Source organism: Macaca thibetana, chromosome 1, assembly GCF_024542745.1.
Source record: "Macaca thibetana thibetana isolate TM-01 chromosome 1, ASM2454274v1, whole genome shotgun sequence".
Lineage (NCBI taxonomy): Eukaryota > Metazoa > Chordata > Mammalia > Primates > Cercopithecidae > Macaca > Macaca thibetana.
In genome coordinates, this window is record NC_065578.1 from 129,416,010 (window position 1) to 129,438,818 (window position 22,809).

General features: G+C 56.2%; 3 protein-coding genes across 6 annotated transcripts in view; all 3 read right to left on the reverse strand.

Annotated features, from left to right (window-relative positions):
• Positions 1 to 22,809, reverse strand: part of MRPL24 (mitochondrial ribosomal protein L24) — a 146,873-nt gene that overhangs the window by 100,705 nt on the left and 23,359 nt on the right. The window lies entirely within an intron of this gene.
• The window catches only part of HDGF (heparin binding growth factor), a 124,131-nt gene that overhangs the window by 95,905 nt on the left and 5,417 nt on the right, over positions 1 to 22,809 (reverse strand). The window lies entirely within an intron of this gene.
• Positions 1,430 to 20,647, reverse strand: INSRR (insulin receptor related receptor). 4 transcript variants are annotated; one of them, XM_050779073.1, is made up of 22 exons: positions 20,083 to 20,647; positions 15,405 to 15,956; positions 13,555 to 13,858; positions 13,313 to 13,455; positions 12,963 to 13,107; positions 10,615 to 10,829; positions 10,293 to 10,419; positions 7,880 to 8,118; positions 7,312 to 7,479; positions 6,980 to 7,175; positions 6,733 to 6,774; positions 6,437 to 6,657; positions 6,068 to 6,204; positions 5,823 to 5,985; positions 5,536 to 5,641; positions 4,820 to 4,872; positions 4,401 to 4,630; positions 3,797 to 3,907; positions 3,495 to 3,654; positions 3,048 to 3,177; positions 2,776 to 2,910; positions 1,430 to 2,490 (listed from the first exon to the last, which is right to left on the reverse strand). In XM_050779073.1, exons 1-22 carry the CDS (start codon positions 20,165 to 20,167, stop codon positions 2,247 to 2,249), a joined length of 3,906 nt encoding a protein of 1,301 aa, XP_050635030.1. In that variant the 5' UTR covers positions 20,168 to 20,647; the 3' UTR covers positions 1,430 to 2,246. The 4 variants fall into 4 exon arrangements, with proteins under 4 accessions (XP_050635030.1, XP_050635022.1, XP_050635014.1 ...); XM_050779065.1 differs by having other exon boundaries at positions 1,430 to 2,599; positions 20,083 to 20,625; XM_050779057.1 differs by having other exon boundaries at positions 4,401 to 4,872; positions 20,083 to 20,625.

A 22,809-nucleotide genomic window follows, 5' to 3' on the forward strand; every position in this document is an offset into this window, starting at 1 on the left:
TTAAATCCACTTCTTTTCTGGGACTTGGACAGCAATAGAGCTCGTTTCCTAGCATCCCTACATCCTTCCCCCAGAAGTATTTCTGGACCAGCCACCACCTGCCCATCTTTGCAGATGCAGCCCCGACGGCATATTAATGAAGCCCTTTTTTCTTCGACTTCCAATCCCTTCCTTAAGCATTTCTACATCCAGACAACCAGCACTGTGAGGGTTAGGGGGCATAGGTGGTGGGGAGAGGGGTTGATCCCACTGCTGCCCTGTGGGCGTTTGCAAATGCAGGCGTGCCTGTGTGCTCTGTGTGAGTGTGCAGGTCTCAGAGCCAGGGCTTGCGTGGAGTCTCTCCACCCTTCCACCCTCCTGGAGGCCTCTCAGAGACCCAGCAACAGAAGGCAGGGAAGCCCAAACTCCCCAACTTTCTCCCTTAGCTGCGGTTCTGCTGATGACCATTAGGGGTCACTGTTGCTTCAGTCACCAATGCGGGGCAGGGGCGGGGTGGGGCTCCACACAGGTGGTCCTTGCTGCCCACCCTGACCCTGTGGGGATAACAGGGTAGTTGTTGTCATAGAGACGGCCTCACGCAGACTCGTGCCCACTCCACTCTGGTGTGAGGGAGCTGTGGTTTGCAGGACAGCTGCTGGTGGGCGTGAGCAAGGGTGCACAGAAGGGCTCATCTTGCCAGACCCAGAGCACGTGGCATGTGTGTGGCATGGCAGCTATACCCCAAGCCCTTGGGTGCAGGAAGCTAAAGAGTTCTGAGCCGTGGGCAGCCCCTCCTGCTGCCACCCCCTTCATCAAGGTTTGAAGTCATTCTTTTGCAACCTTTCCCTCTCAAATGCCCTCATGGCACTGGCAGAAAAACCTGGGAACTGACTCTCCTGTGCAACATCCACATGCCTCAATGGTGTCTCAGATGAACACTGAGATTCTGGCCTCCCAGGATAACCACGGGGTGCCAGACGCACAGACCTTGCTCTGCTGTGTGTCCCCTGGCTTGGGTGGGGGCATCTGGCATGAACAGGTGATGTCATCAGGGCCTCTCCCCTGCCCCATGTCTGACCACTTAAAGTGTGTCCTATGACACTCCAGAAAATACCTATCCAGTGGACCGATATAACAGACATAACAAGGGATGAAATTAAGATGAGATGTTGGGGACAGGTTGGTTCTGCTTGGAGGCCAGACACAAAGGTTCCCTGCCGGGCTCAACCACTCCTGGTCCTGAGCAGGAGATAATTGCAAATTGTTCTGCCTCACTGCCATGGCAACCCTGGCTGCTCGGGTCCTCATGGAGGTGGTGTTTGACAGCAGTGTATTTATCCTGTGTCTCTGCCTTAGGGTCACCACCTCGAGTCCCAGAGGAGGGAGAAAGGAAGTTCATCTAGTGTTAACACCATGTAGATGGAGAGATAATGGCTGCCTGGGACCAGGGTACAAACAGGCCTCGGCATTTATTGTGCCTTCTCCAGTCTTCCCATGAGAGGCAGGGGTGGGGGCAGGGCTGGGCGAGGGTGAGGGGAGGGAGGAAGACCAGGCTCTGAAAGCCTTAAGCATCCAGGGCTAATCATTGAGGGGAGGGACTGGAGAAAGGGTGACTATACTCCAAGGGATGCCCCTGGAAGAAAGGAGGAAGGAGCACCAAGCTTGGGGAGCCCTGGGCAGGGCAAGAGGAGAGGAGGAGGTGAGGGCAGGCAGGCTGGGAACCACTCCCCAGGCCCTTGGGTTCTCCCCACGCCACCTGGTCAGTGGAGCTAAGGGGAGGAGTTGAAAAGCAGTGGCAAGCAAGGGAGTCATGTGGACCCCCCACCCCGCCTCCCACACATGCATGGAGAGCGCCCCAGGCCTGCTTCTGATTGCTCATCTAATTTCAAACATGTCGATGGCCCTACCTGTCCACAGGAGACCCCAAACTGAGGGGCAGGACCTCTAGGGTGGGCGGGTCCCCTCTTCCTAGTCTGAGTGGGGTCCCTTTCTCTGAGGGCAGGATGTCTGTCCCTGGCCTGATCTCCACTCCTCTGGCTTTGCCCCTGCTTGCTTTCCCCCGAGGGACTCAGAGTCTGAGAAGCTCCTATGGTGAGACCCCTCTGCCCACCCCCACAGCCTTCCCTGCTCCTGTTCTCTGCCCCACCCTCGGCCACCCCTTGCCATGAGTGGGGGTGGGGATGAACATTCAGACATCTCAGCCACAGAGGTCGGGTCCCTTCCTCTCTCCCCATGGGAGGCCAGCCAGCCAGGGAATGGGGTGCCCCTCAGTGCCCTGGACCCCCATTTTGAGGGCTGCAGTCTGATGAAGCCCCTCTTGGGGTGGGTGAGGAGTCAGGTTCTGCATCGGTGGGAGGCAGGGAGCCCCGGGCCCCCTGGCACTCCGAGCTGTAGTAGAAGGAGAGGAGGCGGAAGGAGGGCCGAAGCTCCTCCTGTATGCTGTCCAGAATGTGCGTGAAAGATGGGCGCAGGCGTGGGTTCGGCTGCCAGCAGCGGCTCATCAGCTCCTGCCTGGTGGGTGTGGGGAGCAGGGTCAGAGGCATCCGGGAGCCCCTGCCGCACTCTCAGCCTCCTGCACTGAGGGTCAGTTGGTAGGAGTGGGGATCGTGGGCCATTATGCCTGGGAGAGTGAGAAGGGATTAAATGGGAGTCGTGGGAGTTTGGAACGGGGGGCGCTCATAACTGAGGGTCAGTGGATGTCAAAGCATCAGAGGAGGTGAGCCAGAATCGTGGGGCCGGGTGGGGGAGGGTTGTAGGTAGATCATCAATGAGGAAGGGGCAGGGGAGGTGACTCACAGCTGAAGGGGACAGCCCTCCAGCTCCTCCAGGACCCCGCCATCCATGACGAACTTGAGCACCTGCTCATTGGACAGGCCCTGGTAGGGTTGTTCAGCCAGGGTCACAATCTCCCAGAGTACCACACCGAAGGACCTGGAGGGCATGCAGGAGCTCCTGAGCCCAGCACCCTTTGTGCTGCTTGGTGCACTCCAAGGGACGGGGGTGTTCCAGGCCCCTCCCCAGATCCCACCTCCACATCCCTGGAGCCCTGTGCTCCAGCTCGGCCCCACCAGACATCCGAGTGGGTGGTGAAGATCCCATCTTTGAGGGACTCAGGGGCCATCCAGCGCACGGGCAGCAGCCCCTTCCCACCCTTGCGGTAATAGTCTGTCTCATACACGTCTCGAGTCATCCCGAAGTCTGGAAAGTGAGGGAGAGGGTGGAGGAGGCGTGGAGCATAAGAGCCACACACTTGCTCCCGCCCCTGGAATACCTCTCCCAATCTTCTCATCCTCCAGAGTCACCAAGAACCCTGGAAAGTAGGGGCTCAATGGACCTCAGAGCTCATCCCATCCAAACCCCTCTGCCCTCAGACAAGAGACTAAGATCCAGAGTGAGGGTGACTTGCCAAGGGTCTCACAGGCTGTCAGGACCAGGGCTGTGGGTTTCCTGATGCCTAGCTTAAGGGAGTCTCTCTACTTTTCAGGCCGCCCTCATCTGTCTGGCACCCTCTGTACCCCCGATCTTGACGGTGAAATCCTGGGACACCATGCAGTTGCGGGCTGCTAGATCTCGGTGCACAAACTTGTTGGCAGCAAGGTAGGCCATGCCGTCTGCAATCTCACCAGCCATCTGGATCATTTCCCCCAATGCTGGCTGTGGGAGCCCAGGGTTGTTCTAGAGTCAAGATTGGGGGCTGGTGAGGAAGGAACCCAGAGGCTGGTCTCCTGTCCAGAACTGGCCCCCACCTCCCACACTGTGCCCAACCCTTCTCTCACCCCCAGCCCCTGGGCTCGCTCAGGGTCTTCCTGTTCCCTACCTCTGCCTCAGGCCGCAAAGATCGAAGATGGCTCTTGAGGTCCCCATGGGTCATTAACTCCATGATGACCAGAGTTGGCTGGCCCTGAGACACCACACCCAAGAGACGCACCTGGGACAGACAAAGGGCCTAGCAAACCCCCTAGCTCCCATTGACCCATTTGGCCAAAAGCCTGATCTGCTATGACCACAGTCTGACTCAGACACCAAATCTGACCCTAACCCCAACCATGACTATAACCTGACTCCTGACCTAACAATGACCCTGACCCTAACCCATGACCTTCATCATATCTGATGATCATCACAATCATGAACTTAGCCCAACTTTGGCCTTGAGCCCAATCAGGACTCTAATAATGATCTGGACACCCAATATTGAGCCCCAATCATGACTGATCTCAGCCCTAGCCATGACTCTACCATGGCCCTACTATGACCGTTTGACTCTAACCCTAACCATGACCTTCACCCCAATTAGGATCCTAACCATGGTCCCAATCTTGACCTTAGTTGTGCCCTAACCTCATCTCTGACCCTTTCTTTCTTACCACATGACCTTTACACTAATTATGACCCTGACAATGCCTCTGGCTCTCCCTTACCACATGGTGACACTTGAAGGCTTTCATGACAGAAGCTTCCTTGAGGAACTCAATGCGTTCCCGTGGGCTGGCCAGCTCATTCACCGTCTTCAGGGCCACGGGTGTGGACTCCTCTCCAGCCTCAAGTCCTCGTGCCAGGCCCTCATATACCATCCCAAAAGAGCCCTGGCCCAGTTCCCGGATTATCGAGATCTGCTCCCGAGGCACCTCCCACTCATCAGGGACGTACACTGCAAAGAGTTGGAGGGTCGCAAAGCAAAGATGCGCTCTCTGCCACACCTCACCCGCCAACTTCTCTTCTCTTCTGAAGGGTTCCGGTCCCAAGGCTATCTTCTGCAAGAAGGTCTCCTGGAAGTCTGTCTCTGCTCCTCTCCTGTCTCCCTTTCCCATACCACCTGTCCACCCACTCCCAGACCTACTATCAGAGGCGCTGAAGTACTCCGGATTCACAGAAGCATACAGGGTTCTGTTTCTGCAACGGGAGGTGAGGGCGTCAGGTTGGAAGGGTTCTCAGGAAGGAATGAGCAACATCAGAAGGAAGAAGGACCTTTCAAGGAGAAGGGAAGTTACTGACCACACCCCCAGCCTTGGTCAGGGTGACTGCTGGGGATCCCTAAGTACCCTCCAAGCTGGCCTTGGCCCTATTCCTGGTTCCGACAGGGAATAGGGAGGATACAGGAGTAAAGGGGCTTCCACCCTATCAGCTAGTCCCTATAGCCAAGCTGATCAAGGTCCAGCCCCATTTTCCTCTTGCAGTCAGCCTTGGAAGGATCTGACATCAGGCATTCTGGAACACATCCCCAGGCCTCCTGCTTCTCCTCCTAATAAGGGACCAGCTTTATTATTTCTCAGCTTGCGCTGAGATTGTGGTGACCAACAATCCCAGTGTGGCTGGAATGAGGGGTTTCCTAGGATGCGGAACTTTTACTGATAAAACCAGGAAAATCCCAGGCTAACCCGGATAAGTTGGTCACCCTAGCTGAGAGGTATGTTTCCTCCATGTCACCACAGGGGAAGAGTTACTGTCTGTATGGAAGATCTGTCTTTCTACTGTCTCATCTACCTCCCTTTGACAGACTTTATGATGAGGGCTCAGGGAGAAAAGGGGGTGGGGACTGGTGGGACTTATCATCACCTCTTCTTGCCGTAGAAGAAACCAAGGGCAGCAAGAACGATGAGCAGCGTGAGCCCCACAGGGGTGGCAGTGAGGAGGACATGCAGCCCCCCAGCATCCTCCTCCTCTGGCAGTCAGAGGGCAGCAGAGGGTAGAGTCAAAGATGTAGAAGTCAGAGAGAAGGTCATGCTTCTCTTTCCATACTGGGAGGTGAGGATGGGGAAGGATGCAGGGGAGGGGCTTGTGGTGGGCTGGGGACCAGGTGGGGCTTTTCGGTGATACAGGTCTGTGACAGAGGCTGCGTATACCTGGGCCAAGGATGTAGAAGGCAACACTGTCTGTCCAAGAGCCATTGCCAGCCAGTGAGGTTGCCCTAACCCTGGCAGAGTAGTTTCCAGGGGGCAGCAGGGCCAGGTGGACTCCCCCAAACTTCGCATATCGAAGACGGGACACACAAAGCACTGTGGCCTCCTGAGAGTAACCCAGAACAGCTGGCTGGGAAGGCGATGTAGGCACAAAACGGGACTGGGATGGGGATCCCACGGGCACCTACCTCTCCCAAGCGGCGGTACTTGATTTCGTACTTGAGGATGAGTCCGTTGGGGTCTGGTGGCTCGAGCCAGCGCAGGAGGACACTGTTCTTGCTGGAGGCCTCCCAGGCCACCTTTCCTGGAATACCATCAGCCTCTCCTGCGGGAAGGGGCATCCAGCAGCCAGGCCAAAAGTGGTTCATCTCACTTTATGTTCAAACCCAAGCTAAACTGGGCTGAGCTGGGAGGTGGGGAAAGCTTTGGGATTATGGGAACTGAGAGGAGCAAGCAAAGCGAGGCTCTGGGGTTAGCAAGAAGTCAAACCCCAAACCCTTGCACAGGGTCCTCGGGGTCGGTGATGGGGATAGAAGGTGCGTGTGTGGGTCACCTACTGTGGGGCATGGTGCGCGCAAAGACGAAGGTGGCGGCGCTGCAGCCCACGGTGTGCGCCGCGTGGTTGCAGGCATGGATGTCGATTCGGTATTCCGTGAAGTGGCGCAGGCCGCTCAGCACCGCTCGCTCACGGGGTACCTTGTCCTCCTGGATCTCGAAATCCGAGCTGTTGTCCCCCAGCCGGAGGGGCCCAGTTGCCCGGCGGTGCCGCCCGGAGTCCCTGGGGAGAGCGAGTCAGAGCCAAGGCCCAGCCCCAAAAGCCACGCCCCTCAGCCACGGCCCTAGTCCTTCTCACCTTTGGGGGCTCTTGTTGATGGACGTCACCTTCCAAGGGGATCTGGGGAGGCCAGGGGTAGCCCTATCAGGCCTGTCCGTGTGCATCCCTACGCCGTCTGCAGCGCGCACTGCCTCCAAAAGCACCCACAACCCGGGCCCCGCCCACACAAGCAAGGCTCCGCCCACAAACCCCACCCCTCCAGCAAGACCCACCCCTCACAGGCCCCACCCATCAGACCGGCCCAGGCCGCGAGCGCTCTTCGCACTTGGGGATGGTGATCGCGTTGTGTAGAAAGTTTTCAAACTTCTTTTGGAACGAGGCCTCTTGCGCCTCCAGCGGGGGCAGAACCTGACCAGGAGGTGGGTGCTGGCAAGGGCAGCAGCCGGACTCCATCTCTGCCTCAGGATCTCCGTCTTCGCGGTCGAAGCGCGGGTCATTGTTGCTGGTGGGCAGCCGCAAGCCTGGCGCCGCAGCGGGAAGACACTAGTAAGACAGGCCGTCTACCCGCCCCTGATTCCCCCATCTGCCCCGGCCCTGCGCCTCCATCTTCCCTTCCCCACCCGCCCCGCGGCCGGCCTGCGCGTCGTCCCTGCCCACCGCGGTGGCAGTAGTCATTGAGGTAGAGGTCGCCGTCCTCTGCCAGCCGCTGCCACAGCACCAGGTAGTAGGTGAGGTTCCCGTTGCGCTGGGTGGGTGGCTTCCAGCGCACCAGGAGGTGGGAGGAGGAGTTGGACGTGGAGATGACGTCCTGGGGCACCGTGGGAGCTAGGAGTGCGAGAAGGATGCAACTCAGGGGTTGTGGGGCTTCCTCTTGAATACTGTCTAGTAATGAGCCCCTCTCTCTGGGGTCCAACAGCCCTGTTCTCCCGAAGAATAGGTGATCCTCATCTCTGCTTACCTAGAACTCACTGTTTTGTTTCTGTCCTCCCCTTCTCTGCCATAGGCCCTTGAGTTCCCTCAACTACTGACTCTGGACTGTCCCAATCCCAGCCCCGCAAGGACCTAGGCAGATGCCCCGTCTTCTTTCTAGGACTCAAGCATCTGGCCTCCCAGCCTCTGTGGGCCAGGTGTTCAGTGCTGCGGCTTCTCTATTTCTGATGTCTGTGCTCCCCTGTTCTCATGGATGCAGGCGTCTGACTGACTCTTGCGCCCTCCAAATGCTTACCTGCAGGCAGCGTTCGGAGGTAGACGATGGGACTCTGGGCTCCTTGATGGGGGCTGTCCTCATCAGTGGTTAGCGTGATGGCCCGCACAAACACTGCGTACTGTGTCCAAGGCTTGAGGGAGGCTAGGGTCACCCCTGGCTCCTGGGTGCGGCTTAGGGGCAGCTCCACATCCAGCAGGTTCCAGCTCTGGGTTCCACAAGCATCTGGACCCACGTGCTCTGTGGCATTCTGGAATGGGCTGAACACCCATCCCCAGAGCTGAGGGGTCATTCAACCCCACCCCCAAGTTCTGGCACCTCCCCGCCCCCTCCCCCACACTGAATCACTCCAGGACTATCATTGTCCTTCTTCCAGTACGTGTGAGGGCAAAGCCATGACTCCAGCCACCTGTTAGACCCTGGCAAAGGTGGGGAGGGGACGGCCTTTGATATCTGTGTCAGTGAAATTTGTAATGATGTATCTCCTCATCCTTAGCAGGGAATATCGAGCTCTAGCTTCAATGAATATTGAACAAATCTTGCATTGTATAAATAAAACAAGAAAGTGTGTGTGAAAGAGTCCCCTCTCCTAGAAACAGCAAGCAATAAGGTTATCCTAATTCCCCTAAGTGTAATTGCCTGGAACCAGGACCTGGAGACTGCTCCCTTCCCAGTATCTTCACTTAGGCCCTTGAATTGACTTTGGAGGTTTATGAGCCTCCCAAACTATAGGGAAAGTTTGGTGCATGTGTGATTTTCTAGAGGGTTCCTAGCTTCAACAGCTCCCAAACATGTCCATGACCCTAAAAGGCCAAGATCCATTGCCACAGGGAAATTAAGGGGCCAGAGGCAACTAGTGCTGGCTGCCTGAAGGCCAGTTTCGGGGCAGGGCTTGGGGAAGCATCACTGGCTTTAGGGGTAGAAGAGGGCTCCCTGGGGGAGATGAAAGTGGGACCCACATGGGAGATAGCAGAATAGACCACGGGAGACAATGGAACATCACACTGATGTTCATGATATTTGTTTCTTTGGTTTGGGAAGGGGGTGATGGAATTCATGTCGAGCCAGGGACAAAACTTGAGGGAGGTCATATTGGGTGGTGATGGGGGAACTTGTGGCCCAGCTGGAAGTGCCTGCCTTTGTTGGGACCTATAAGCAGGATAGTCCAGGAGCATCTTGGGGAGGGGTGCGCAGGGGCTCATAGTGGGTGTCATGGGAGCAGGTGTCCTGTGAGGCATGACACACTGAGCAGGTCTGGGTCTGTTTGGAGTCAGGGTTGGGCAGGATCTGCAGTGTGTGTCTCTGAGGGAGCATAGCTGCAGCCACACTGCAAGGCAGTGATGTTAGGGAAGCTTCTTGAAGGACTCCCAAGGTTCTCTGCTCTTTGAGCCCAGAGACAGCTGTGTATAGTTGTGCCGATTGTGAAGTGCCCAAGCCGGGGAGCCAGGGGAGATTCACATTGTAGTCAGGCCAGTGCTCCATAGAGTGCAGTCCACAAACCAGCAGCTTCAACATCTCCTAGGAGCTTATTAGACATGTAGATTCTTGGGCCCTACTCAGGATTAACTGAATCAGAATTAGTGAGGGTGAGGCCCAGGAATTTGTATTTAACAAACTCTCCAGCTGCCCATGCTAGAGACCTTCACCTACCACTGAGACCTAGGAGAGTCTTGGCCATTTGAGTGGGTCTCCTACAACTGACTTCCTTCCTCTGTCCTCCCAAGCCAGACCCTGAGCTGGTGGTCAGCTAAGTTCTCTCCATTCTAATTCACAGGAAATGCTTCTAAGCCAGGTGGCCTCCATCTTCTATACTATCTATCAGAGAGAGAGAGAGTATGAACTCCTTACTCCTGCTCTCTCAGTCTGCATTCGAAATCCATCTCCCTCCTCTAAGGATGTCTCCTTTTGATTCCTAGCCGTGTTTTTGGAGAAGTCCTTCCTGTGGTCTAACCACTATCCTTACTGTTAGGGTCAGTTGACTCTCGCCAAAGAAAAGAGCAGTGTGGTCCCTGGCGGCCCCTGCTCCCTCCCTTCCTAAGGCTTAAATGAAATGCTGGCAGAGCTGCTCATAAAACTGGCCAAATTAGTGGGCGCTCCCCAAACCGCTGCTGGGGCAGGAGCGTGTGGTCAGTGTAGAACATTAGCATAATGAATTGAAGTTTAATGATCCAAGCCTTCCCAGCACGATGGCTCTCCTGGGCTCTCAGAAGCCCTGTCTTCTCCATTTCACTTGGTGAGGGGAAACCGAGGCACGGAGGCATGAAGAAGGTGAGAGAGCCAGACCTGGACCCTACCACGGAGTACAACTTGGGGGTCCTTGAAGACAACTGGGTCTTCATAGCCTCGCTGGGCTCCGCCCTCACCTGCCTGTGGTCCCTAAGAAATTGGCCTCGTCCGGCCCCGCCCCCGCTCCGGCCCCGCCTCCGGCACTCACGACTCCTTGTAGTACACGATGAAGCTGAGCAGGTCGCGGGCCTCCAGAGGCTCGTAGCGCTCCCAGCGTAGCAGGATGCGGTCTGCCTCCGTCACGTTGGACACGAAGCGCAGGGTGCGAGTCTGGCCTGGGTGGGAAGAGGGGCCTGCTCTCAACCACGCCTGCCAGCTGCTTGAGCGCCCACCCTGACTCCGCAGCATCCCATTCCCAGTGAGACCACGAAGAGAACTTCTCAGGCTGTCCCCCCTCGAGCACCCCTCCCCCGGGTGCGCGTGTCTAGTGTGTGGCCGCTTGTCCACAGGCACTGGGGTTGGGGTCTCACAGGCGGCGCGGTCTCCGTTGGTGCGGGGGTTGATCTCAGCCTTGTTCTGCCGACCTCGTGTGCCCGTCACCTCCTCCAGTCGGTAGATGTGCTCCAAGCAGAGGCGCGGGTTGAAGGCGAAGTAGATCTTGCCCACGGGAATGGTGAGCCCCGCGGCCACCCAGGACCCTAGCTGCTGTAGGTTCTGGTTGTCCAGCACGTAGAGAGTGTAGTTCCTGGGGGAGGCCAGGGGACCTTGCTTTGCGGGGAGGTGGGGGCAGGGGGTAGGAAAGGGGATGGCTTATGGGTTCCTCCTGGAGGGGTTTTGCTGAGCCCACAGAGAGGGGCACTCAGTGGCCGGCTCACACCAGCACACCGGGGACTTTCGTGCATACCCACTCTGTGCCACTGACCAGGGGTATGATGTCTGCCAAGTGACCCCATCTTTTGGTTTTCCTCATCAGTGAAATGGGATCCACAGCTTCCCTGCCCCCATCCTTCCCTTGACTCTCTTTAAACTGAGCACCGGCGGCCGGGCATGGTGGCTCAAGCCTCTAATCCCAGCACTTTGGGAGGCCGAGATGGGCGGATCACAAGGTCAGGAGATCGAGACCATCCTGCCTAACACGGTGAAACCCCGTCTCTACTAAAAAAATACAAAAAACTAGCTGGGCGAGGTGGCGGGCACCTGTAGTCCCAGCTACTCAGGAGGCTGAGGCAGGAGACTGTCCTAAACCCGGGAGGCGGAGCTTGCAGTGAGCTGAGATCCGGCCACTGCACTCCAGCCTGGGCGACAGAGCAAGACTCTGTCTCAAAACAACAACAACAACAACAAAAACTGAGCACCGGCTATGTGCTAGACTCTGGAGGCTTCGGAGACAGGAGGAGGAGTGGTGCTCAGCCTGGGCCCTTCCTCTCCAGCTGAGGTGTGGACAACCCTGGGGTACATGCAATGTGTCTGGAGACATGAGAAGCCACAGGGAGTCACTAGACTAGATGGTAACTTTGTTTTTTTTCCTCACTCTGTCACCCAGGCCAGAGTGCAGTGGCCCAATTGTGGCCCACTGACGCCTTGACCTCCCGGGCTCAGGTGATCCTCCCACCTCAGCCTCCTCAGTAGCTGAGACTACAGGCATGCACCACCACGGTCGGCCAATTTTGTATTTTTTATAGAGACCGGGTTTCACCATGTTGCCCAGGCTGGTCTCTAACTCCTGGGTTCAAGTGATCCTCCCACCTCGGCCTGCCAAAGTGCTAGGATTACAGGCGTGAGCCACCGCATCTGGTCTGGATGGTTATTTATTTATGTATGTTCTGAGCCAGTCTCCCTCTGTCACCCAGGCTGGAGTGTGGTGGTGTGATCTCAGCTCACTGTAACCCCTGTCTCCCAGGTTCAAGCGATTCTCCTGCCTCAGCCTCCTGAGTAGCTGGGACTACAGGTACCCACCACCACACCTGGCTAATTTTTGTATTTTTAGTAGAGATGGGGTTTCTCCATGTTGGCCAGGCTGGTCTCGAACTCCTGACGGCTTGTGATCCCCCTGCCTCGCCCTCCCAAAGTGCTGGGATTATAGGCAGGAGCCACTGCACCCGGCCTGGATGGTAATTTAAAACATTCTCTCTCTTTTTTTTTTTTTTTTTTTTTAAGATGGAGTCTCTCTCTGTAACTTAGGCCCTAGGCTGGAGTGCAGTGGCATGATTTCGGCTCACTGTAATCTCCACCTTCTGGGTTCAAGCAATTCTCCTGCCTCAGTCTCCCAAGTAGCTGGGATTAAAGTCACGTGCCACCACGCCCATCTACTTCTTTTGTATTTTTAGTAGAGATGGAGTTTCACCATGTTGGCCAGGCTGGTCTTGAATTCCTGACTTTGAGTGATCCACCTGCCTTGGCCTCCCAAGGTGCAGGGATTACAGGCATGAGCCACCGCACCCAGCTCATTCTTTTTATTTTAAAAAATCCTGGCTACATTATAGGTAGGTCTTGACTGGCAGGTGATAGGAATGGGTCTCAAACCCAGGCAGTCTTGCTCTGCAGTTGACAGGACCAGATGATGACAATTATAGCCAACCGTTATAGAGTTATATGTAACTGTAATTTATATTGTATATACTGTGTTCCAGGCATTGTTTTATGTGCTTTACACATAACAACTTGAGTAATATTCAAAACAGCCCTAAGAAGTAAGTAATGTTATATTAACCCTATTTTACAGATTAGAAAACTGAAGACCAGAGAAGTTAACCTACTCAGAGTCACACGGCTAGTGAGTAGCAAAATTGGTTCCAGAGCCCATTCTCTTCACCACTGTTCTGGGAGTAATGGAGGAAGGAGTGTAATAGAAGGAGCTGGTCAGAGGCCTAACCCTTACCCGTCCACCATGGCGTCTCCCCGAATTAGTTTGAGGTTCTTGAAAAAGCCCAGGGACACGAGGGCAAAGGAGTGCTTGATTTTGAGGAAGCCAGTAATGGTTTCTACCAGCCCCAGGCTGTGCTGCAGCTGCGGCTCCAGGTTGTCTAGGGATGGGAAGACAGGGCTGGAGCAGGGAAGGTGATGGGTCCATGGGGCAAGGGGGCTGAATGGGGGCCCCGGGAGGGTGGACCCTCAGGACTGAGACCCAGGATGATGGAAAATCGTGCTGAGTTGGGTCATTGTAAGGGGTGTGTCTGGGAGGAAGGGTATGACCAGGAGGAGGAGTGTGGCCCCAAAGTAGGTACTGACAGCCCTGGCGAAGGTTGAGGATGAGGCTTCCCTCCACATGCGTGCAGCCCACCAGATCCTGTGCCGCCTGGATGGAGTCGATGGTCTTGGTGCCTACCTTGCACTCTTTAGGGCACAGCCCCTCGCACTTGTGGCAGAATATGCTAGCAGGAGCAAGCAGATATCCTGAGCCTTGGACCAGTTTGGGCCTCCTCAGGCCTCCTCACTGCTCCCAGGGTGCCCCCCACCCTCCCTACACTCACCTGCTGCTATTACGGGTGAAGCCAGAAGGGCACTGGGCCAGGCAACTGCCCTGGTGTATGCCGAAGGTGGAGGCGCGGCCGGGCACAGAGCGCAGGCTGGCACAGCGCTCAGCTGTGACACAGCGCCAGGACTCATACTGGTAGGTGCCTGGCGGGCAGGCCCACAGGCAGGCACCCTGGAAGTAGAGGTGGCGGCAAGCTACACAGGCACGAGGGTCTTCCGGCTGGCTGCAGCCCCCCAGGCATTCAGTGTGGCAGCACTCGCCCCTCGCTGTGCAAGCCAGCCCATGGGGGCAGGGGCACACTGTGGGGAGAGTGGTGTGTTAGACCTTGGCCATGCCCCCTCAGTCCTGGCTGTCCTTCCAATGCTGGCCCCACCCTCTTTCTCTTGGGATGACACTCAATCTGCACCCAGGTCCCTCCCATTCAGATGACACTGGTAGCTGACTCTGTTTCCCTCCGATGGGATTCTTGAGGACAAGGACTGTGGCCCTGTCTGTGGCTCCCCAGCTCCCACAGTACCTAGTCGGGGTGTCAGAGCTCAGGACAGAGCAGCGACCTTGTCCATCAGGGTTGTTGCTCTCCAGGCTGCTGTCCTGTCTATCCTGTCTAGGCCTGGTGCCCAGATCATGGCTGGGCATGGGGCCAGGGTGAGCGGGCCAGCCTCTCCTGAGCAGCTAGGCCCACGGGCCTGGGTGTATGTGCAAGGAGGGGCCAACATCCGTAGTTTTACCCACGCTCCTGCCCATGCCGCCCCCACCTCAGCTCCCCGCCCTGGGCAGGAGGAGGCTCCAAGCAGCAGTGGGAGGGTTTGGGGTTGGAGGCCCAATTGCCTAAAAACTGCACAGTGGCAGCTGGCTGGCTATGGGAACGATCTGTGGGGTAGGGGTCAGCCAGGTCGTGTTGACACTGTACACGAGAGGATGCGCAGCAGCTGTGTTTACAGCCAACAGGGAGGCATCAGGGAGGTGGAGCACAGCCGATGCAGCAGGGATCTGGTTACTCTCCCACCCGCCCTGCTGCTGAGGCACTGGGGGCGAGAGGAGCTGACCTCCAGGAGCTGAGTGGAAAAAATCCCCAGGTTGGGGGACCCCACCTCTGAAAGGTTTTCCTCTCCTTTCCTATAACGTTTTGCTTCCTCCTGCACCAGCCATCCCTCTTTTTTCTCCTTCCTCCTTCCTCTATTGCCTTTTTCCTCTCCTTGCATCATCCTAAAGGTACCACCTTACATCTTTGCTGTCACCTGTTCAGTTCTTCACTGATCATCTCCTTTCTTCTCCTGCTCACCCCAAACCTCAACCTCCCATTACAGTACTGCCAGCTGACCCTGGAACACTGTGCTGTGGCCACTCTGAGTACGAACATAGAACTGCTACCAGGACCCAGGCACTGCTCTGACGCTTTGTAGAGTAACTCATTCCTCATGACACCCAATGATCATTTTACAGCTGAGGAAACTGTGGCACAGAGGGGCTAAGTGAACATAGCCAGTAAGTGGTAGAGCTGAGAGTTGAACCCAGGCCCTCTGCCTTTGGACTTAACCACTGCCCCACACTGCTTCTTGTGCTGCCTACTCTCCGTTCGTGCCTGCTGTTTTCCCCCCATGCCCACCTTGAACCTGTCCTTCACCTACTCCATGATGCCGTCATGGGCCTACCCCTTAGCTGTCTTATGCCACATTGGTTATTTAACTTTTCTGAGCCTTTGTTTCCTTACCTGCCTCATAGGATGAGTGCGGATTAAAAAACAGTGGCACTGAAAGTACTGAGCCATACCATCCTGTGACCACCCAGCCCCATGTGACCCTGCTGTTTCTGTTCCCTACACTCATGTTCTGTGCCAGTGCCCACCTCTCTGGCAGTGGCTGGAGGTCCAGCATCTGTAGTCAGTGTGCCCGCTGAAGGTGGTCTTGGCACAGGATTCGCCAGCAGCACCCAGCACACCAGGGCACACGTCAGCACACTCCTCGCCCAGCTTGTTGCCCACAATGTGGTTGGCACCAGGTGCTGGCTGCAGCAGTCCCCAGTCAATGGTGGAGAGGTGGCAGAGTTCCTGGTTCTTCTCCACACGCACAGCCCCACGCAGCACGGCCCCAAGCGCAGGTAGTCCCACGTCACGCAGATGCGGCATCTCAAAGATGACCAGTGCGTAGCCCAGGAAGAGGCGTGTCCCGCGGATGACTGCTAGGTTGGGGAAGAGGTCGCGCAGGCTCTCCAGTCCGTAGACACGGAAGAGCAGCAGGTAGTCGGTGACCTGGGTGAGGCGAGGGAAGCTGAGGCCGCGGAAGTCCTCCCCGGTGGCTGTGAACATGAGCAGGATCTGCAGGTGGCCCTCCACCACGCTGCAGTTCTCCAGTCGACGAAGCTCTGCCACCTCAGAGCGAATGTCCAGGCTGGGACACACTGTGGGCATACATGGCATGCAGCATTGAGTACAGCCCAGGCCAAACTCCCCATCCAGTCCTGGCAGCTTTGGAGGGGAGCCACACTGGCAGTAGGACAATGAGTGAGAAGCCAGGCTCTGCTCCGGGTGTGGGGTGGCCTCCTCCCTGGGCCCCGGAGGGCTCACCTGCAGCCTGCAGGGTCTCTACCAGATGAGCCACACAGGCAAAAATGAACTCCTGACCCTCTCTCCCAAGCCCATTTCCCCTTCTTAGTTAATAGCAACTTCATTCTTGCAGTCAGGCTCCCAACCTAAAGTCACTTTTAACACCTTTCTTTTTCACCTTCTACATCCTGTAGGTTTATCTTTAAAATATGTCCAGAATCTGAACTGCTTGTCGACACCTTCACAGCTTCCACCATCATCTTCCCCTGGATTGACAGTAATAGCCTCTCAAACTGTCTTCCCAATTCCACCCTTGTCTCTCTTTGGGACATTCTCCACTCTGCAGCCGGAGTGATCTCAAAACACAGATTGATCACGTTTCTCCTCTGCATATAACCCCTCATGACTTCCATCTGTCTTGATCTTACCACAGCCTACAGGGCCCTGCATGATTTGAGCCCCTGTAGCCTCTCTGATTTCATCCTTTTTATCTTCTTCAGCCACATTGACTTCTTTGCTATTCCTTATATATAACAGGAGTTTTACTACTGTGACAAGCCAGCAAAGCTCCTGCCTTGGGGTCTTTGTCCTTCTCTTCCTTCTGGCCAGAACCCTCTTCCCTCTACATGGCTTGCTCACCTCCATAAGTCTGGCCAAATGTCCCCTTCTCAAAGAGGCCTTCTCTGACCATCCAATTTTATTTATTTATTTATTTGATATGGAGTCTTACTCTGTCACCCAGGCTAGCGTGCAATGGCACAATCTCAGCTCACTGCAGCCTCCATCTCCCGGGTTCAAGCGATTCTCCTGCCTCAGCCTCCCGAGTAGCTGGGATTACAGGTGCCCGCCACCACACCCAGCTAATTTTTTGCATTTTTAGTAGAGATGAGGTTTTACCATGTTGGCCAGGCTGGTCTCCAACTCGTAACCTCAATCAATCCACCCACCTTGGCCTCCCGAAGTGCTGGGATTACAGGCGTGGGCCACCAGGCCCTGCCTGAATATCCTATTTAAAATTGACTTCTATTTTCACTGGTTGGGTGCAGTGGCTCACATCTGTAATTCCAGCACTTTGGGAGGCCAAGGTGGGAAGAATACTTGAGCCTAGGAGTTCAAGACCAGCCTGGGCAACATGGCGAAACCCCATCTCTGCAAAAATATACAAAAAGTAGCCAGGCATGGTGGTGCACACCTATAGTCTCAGCTACTCAGGAGGTTGAAGTGAGAGGATCTCTTGAGCCTAGGAGGTCAAGGCTGCAGTGAGCCGTGATCACGCCACTTCACTCAGCCTGGGTGACAGAGTGAGACCCTGTCTAAAGATAATTATAATAAAATAAATAAAATAAAATTGTGACACTCTTTACTCCCCCTTCTGCTTTATTTTTCTCTATAATTCTTAAAACTGACTAGTGTGTGTGTGTGTATGTGTTTGTGTGTATGTGTTTGTGTGTGTATAATATTTTGAGACAGGGTCTCACTCTGTTGCCCAGGCTAGAGTGTAGTGGCAGGATCATAGTTGGCTCCATCCTTGAACTCCTGGCCTCTTCAAGTAATCCCTCTGCCTCAGCCTTCCAAAGTGATGGGATTACAGGTATCAACTATCATGCCTGGCCATATACTTATTTTTAACACTGGCTAAAATATAATTTATATATTAATATAGATATTTATTTATAGGAACAGATATATTTTGTTTATTGTAAGCTCCATAAGGGCAGGGATATTTGTATAATTCATGTTGTACCCTAGTAGCTGGTAGAGCTCCTGGCACAAAATTGGCCCTCAGTAAATATCTGATGAATGAATGAATGAGTGAATTCTGTGACTGGGAAGAAGTGATCTGAGCTTCATAGGTCCCATGTTTCTCCCAGCCTTAAGGGAGTTGGATGCCTGTTCCCTGAATTAATTTGATTACTCTTGAAGGGACATTCCATTGCTAAAGATTCAAGTTTCATTTCCTCAGCCTGACATTGTAGGGTGTAGATAAACCGTTCCTTACTAATGCCTCCAGCCTCAGAAGGGTCCTTCAGCCTCTAGGGACAGACCTACCTTCCCTGACCCTCTGGCCTGGAGTTAATCACTTCCCCTTCAGGCTCAGCTACACTTAGTCCAGCGCCCACGTCAGATTACCTGGGGGCATTGCTCCAAAATTTTTGTATATATCTCTGTCACCCCCTCCAAGGAGGGTGGGACCCTTGTCAGTCAGCTCTGCATTCCCTCAGTTGTGCCCAGTCCAGGGCTGGAACCACTGGGCACTCAGGAACCATGGACAATGGACACTCCTTCCTTGGGGACCTGGATGTGTCTGGCTTCTTCACTAGAGCCCAAGCCCCACTTCCGTTTCTCTCCCTGGACTCACTTGCTCCCAAGAGGGCCTTCCGTGGCTCCCCACTGCAGAAGATTCAAGTTTGAATGTTTCAGCCTGACATTCAGCTGCTGACAATGTCTCCAGCCTCTACTTCCCTTCCCACAGAGCCCTCCGGTGTTATCACAGACACCACACGCCACATGCCACGCTCTCCAGGCCTCATTGCTGATAGTTTGTTAAGAGAGGTGGGCAGGCAAGGCTGGCTCCCTGGGGGTTACTTCACATATTCTCCCTGTTGTCATTAATGGTCCTGAGCTTGGCTCTGCCCAGCAGCTCTCTGTGAGTGTGTGTGTGTGTCTGAGCCCACACAGGTACACATACAAAAAAGAGGGAGAGAGAATGAGAAAACACTTCTATCCCTTCCAGGCGAAAGCCAATCAGGCTCTGCCAGGCAGATGGGGGTTCTCTCAGGCGCCCACTTCCCATCATGCCCCTGCCTCTCCAGGGCTCCCCTGATGGGAGTCATTTGGAAAAACAAATCTAAAACCTTCACAGTTTAACCCCTGCCTTCCCTCAGGACCTGGCTCTATGCAGAGCTGCACTGGGAACAGAACATCTGGGTCCCCTAAGCAAATACTAGCCCCTCCAAGGACGTGCTCCTGTCCTGACAACCACACTCCCAGCTGGCATCTGCCGTGCAGAAGGGGGGGTTTTGGTGGTTGGGGGAGTGGTGCTATGCCTTACAGACAGAGGCTCTGTGACTAGCACCCTTCAGGGGACCTCCTACCTAGCCCATTGCATCACTCTCCCGTCTCCATGGGAAGAGGAGACTCCCCTGCCCCTGGGAGCCCCCAGTCTGAGAAGCATCATAGGACCCCTGGGGCAAGCACAGAGTCTGGATTCCTGAGCTGCTTCAGTTTGGAAGAGAATGGTGGGACTGGGGAAGGGGATACCTCTTACTCTTTCCCTTTTTGAAGCTTCCACCTTCAGCTCTTTTTCGTCTTTCTACCAAGCCCCCAGTACCTCCATGAGGGTCATTTAGTCTATAGAGTGCCCCCGCCCCTCCTGTCTAAAACGTATTCGTGGGAAGTATCTAGCCTGCAGGACAGGCCCTGGGGTGTTGAGGAAAAGCAGTATTTCCCCAAAACCAGCCTTCCTCCCTGTAGGGATCGCGCCCTAAGAGGCGGGACACACGACAGGGCCCTGGAGGCAGGAGCTCGGGACCCAGTCTAGATTCACCCTTAGTTCTCAGAGCTGCAGTTTCCTGTAGGCAACATTGCCTCCATTACCTAATGGTGCCTGGTTCTCAGCTACCTATCCCACCCCTGCCTCTTCCCCTTCAGTGGCCCTAGAGATGACTTCTAACACTCTCACGGCCTCATTTGGGTTTTCAGGCAAGCTTCACTGGGATCACAGTTTAACTAGTAGGGATGGAAGATATCTACTCATCCTCATTTTGAAGTTCTTCTCACCTCTCAGGGAGCTGAGGGAAAAACATCTTTATGTGGGGAACTAACTGCTTTTTCTGCTGGGTAGTTCTCTGGAGAGCTAACCCCAGCCTCCGTGTTCCAGTGCAGAGTAAGTGGATGTGCTGTGGCTGCAAGCTCAGTTGTTTGGCCTCCCAGCTGGCTGGGAGGGAGGTAGGGGTCTGGGAGCCAGTTCTGGGGACTCACCCTCTACTGTATCCAGGCCAAATCCCAACGAGAGGAAGATCACAGGCAGGCATGCTCCCCAGGGCCACAGACTAGGCACTGCCATTGTCCCAGCCCTGGTTTGTGTCCAGTCCCGGCTCTCCTCCTGGTGACCCTGGGGAGAAGGATTTGACAAGCCCTAAGGGACACAGAGACCAGGGTTCAGATAGGAGAGGGAGGGCAGGGACAGAGAGACAAGGAATCCCACACAGAGATAGCAGGAGACAGAAAAAAAGAAATGAGAGTCACAGAGACACAAAGACAGTGACAGGCAGCTGGAGACAGAGAGACTCAGCATGAGATTGAGAGATGGGGACAGAGATGCAGACAGTGACAGGGAGAGAGAGAAAATGACACAGGGTTCTGAGCAAATGGCAGGCCGAGAGGCCAGCCAACCCTGAGGGCAGAGCAGAAGGCTGGGGACCGCTCCCAAGGAGGGCAGCGGGGGTCCCGGGACGCGTGGGACTCCACAGGGAGAGTCTCCCTGGATCCCTCTGGGCGCGCGGCCCCCCAGCGCCAGCTGACCGCGCTGACTGCGGTCTTTCCCAGGGCAGGCACGCAGGGGCCGCGCCCAGCTCCCGCCCTCCCCGCCCCCCGCCGAAACAGATTGGTTCGCAGGGACCTTTCCGTTCTCTCCGCCCCTCCAGCCAAGCCAAAATATTTAGCCTAACAACTGAGGGGAGGACATATCTGTTGGGGAAATAAGGCCAAAATACGGGGGGAAGGGTGGGCCAAGAACTGAGCTTCCTCAAATCCCGCTGCGGCTGCAGCGGGTCCCCCCAATCCTTTGTCCCCACCACAAGCTTCTTCCAAGTGGGGCTGCACCGCCGGAGGGGCAGCCAGCGCCCGGGCTTCTGGGGAGGACTGTGTCTAGATTCTGCTTCCCGGTGCTTTGACACCTGCCGGGTAACTTCTGGCAGCCTCGACCCGGGAGAACGTGGACAGCCTTTGGCCTCTCAGAGCCCCTCTCAGCCTCCCAGGAGGCCTCCCTGTCCTCTTTGGAGACCCCTTAGCGCCAGGCTCCGTCACCGCCTAGTCCCTTGGTTCTGACCAATATCCCGATGAAGAAGGCGATCACTGTGTGGGGCTCTGCCTCCGTCTGGTCATCTTCTTGAACTCAGGCTGCTTGGTCGGTCAGTGTGTCCCTGTCTCGGGGATTTGGGGGACCATTCATGCTGGGGCCTTGGCGGAGAGGAGAACTGCCAGCCTCTAGGAGGCCATCCTTCGCCTGCTCCCTGGGGCTTTGCCTGTCTCCCCGCCAAGAGAGACCCCTCTTCCCCTCGCTCTCCTCAGCTTTAGACGGATGGGTTCGTGCAGCCACAGAGGCTTGCGCGGTGGGAGGGGTTGGGACCAGCCTTCTGCTGCCCTGGGTGCTGGGGATCCCGGGGCTTTCCAGGTGCGCGGCCACCAAGTTGCACGGTCCTCAGCTCCACCTGCGGGCGGCTCCCGCATCGGAGGAGCTAAGAGATCTATTAATTTCTTCACGAATAAATCGATGCTCTTGTCAGGGAGGCAGGCGATCGATGTCAGCCCGCCCTGCCTTACCCTATCCTGCCCCGGGGCCGGCGCTGGCTGGCCGGGGTCAGGGACTGAAGCTGAGACCTGAGGCGTTGCTGATTGGGGGCTGCAGATCGCACCCCCAGCCACCCAGCCCGGGCGGAGAGCTGGCTCCTTTGCGCGCGGGCTTCTCGCGCCACCCTGTGGCTTCTCTTGGAGGCGCGGTCTTGGCTCTCTGGACTCCCTTCGGCCGGATCAAGCGACCCTTCCCTTTCTCTGCCCGGTCTGTGTCTTCCTCCCCAGGTTCTGCGATTGATCTTTGGTAGTCCTTTTCTTTTCTTCCTAGAGTTCGGAGAATGTTCTACCTAACTCACTCCAAGTGACATGCGCACTCCCCCAGGCACGCGCGCGGTGAGGATGGAGCGCTGAGTCTGGGACTGACTAGGATGACCTGGACAGCAACCTTTCCTCAACTCAGTTATCTTCCCTCCTCCCCAAATGTAAAAATACAGCTGCTTTAAGCTGAGAGAAATAACGTATCAACTTCCCACCCCCGGCCTCAGCAGACACCTCCGAGGCGTTCTGCTGCGGCCCCTCTGCATCTCCCGGAGCTGGGGGGATCCTCGGGGAGAAGGCTGACGCTGGGGACCCCTAACAGGAGAAGGGGCAGAGTTGGGGGCGTCAGAGGGGAGAGAAGGGGGTGGAGACGAGGGGCGGGGCGGGGCCGGGCGGGGGCGACTGGCTCCGCCCTTTCCTGGCGGCTGGGTCTTTAACACCGCCCAGCGCACATGTCGGCGGAGGCCTGGCAGCAGCAGCTGAGAGCGCACAGACGGCTGCCCCGCCGGAGCAAGGCGGGCGCCGCCGCGATGCTGCGAGGCGGACGGCGCGGGCAGCTCGGCTGGCACAGCTGGGCTGCGGGGCCGGGCAGCCTGCTGGCTTGGCTGATGTTGGCATCTGCGGGCGCCTCACCCTGCCCCGATGCCTGCTGCCCCCACGGCTCCTCGGGACTGCGATGCACACGGGATGGGGCCCTGGATAGCCTCCACCACCTGCCCGGCACAGAGAACCTGACTGAGCTGTGAGTGTCCGGCGTGCGAGGGGGCGCGGGGACAGGCAGGAATTGCCATGCCCCGAGGGCGCGGACTCTCCGCTTGTTTGCTTGGTCAGGCAGGGCGAGTACAGCGGAAGGTTGGCACGACGCAGCCTTTGGCG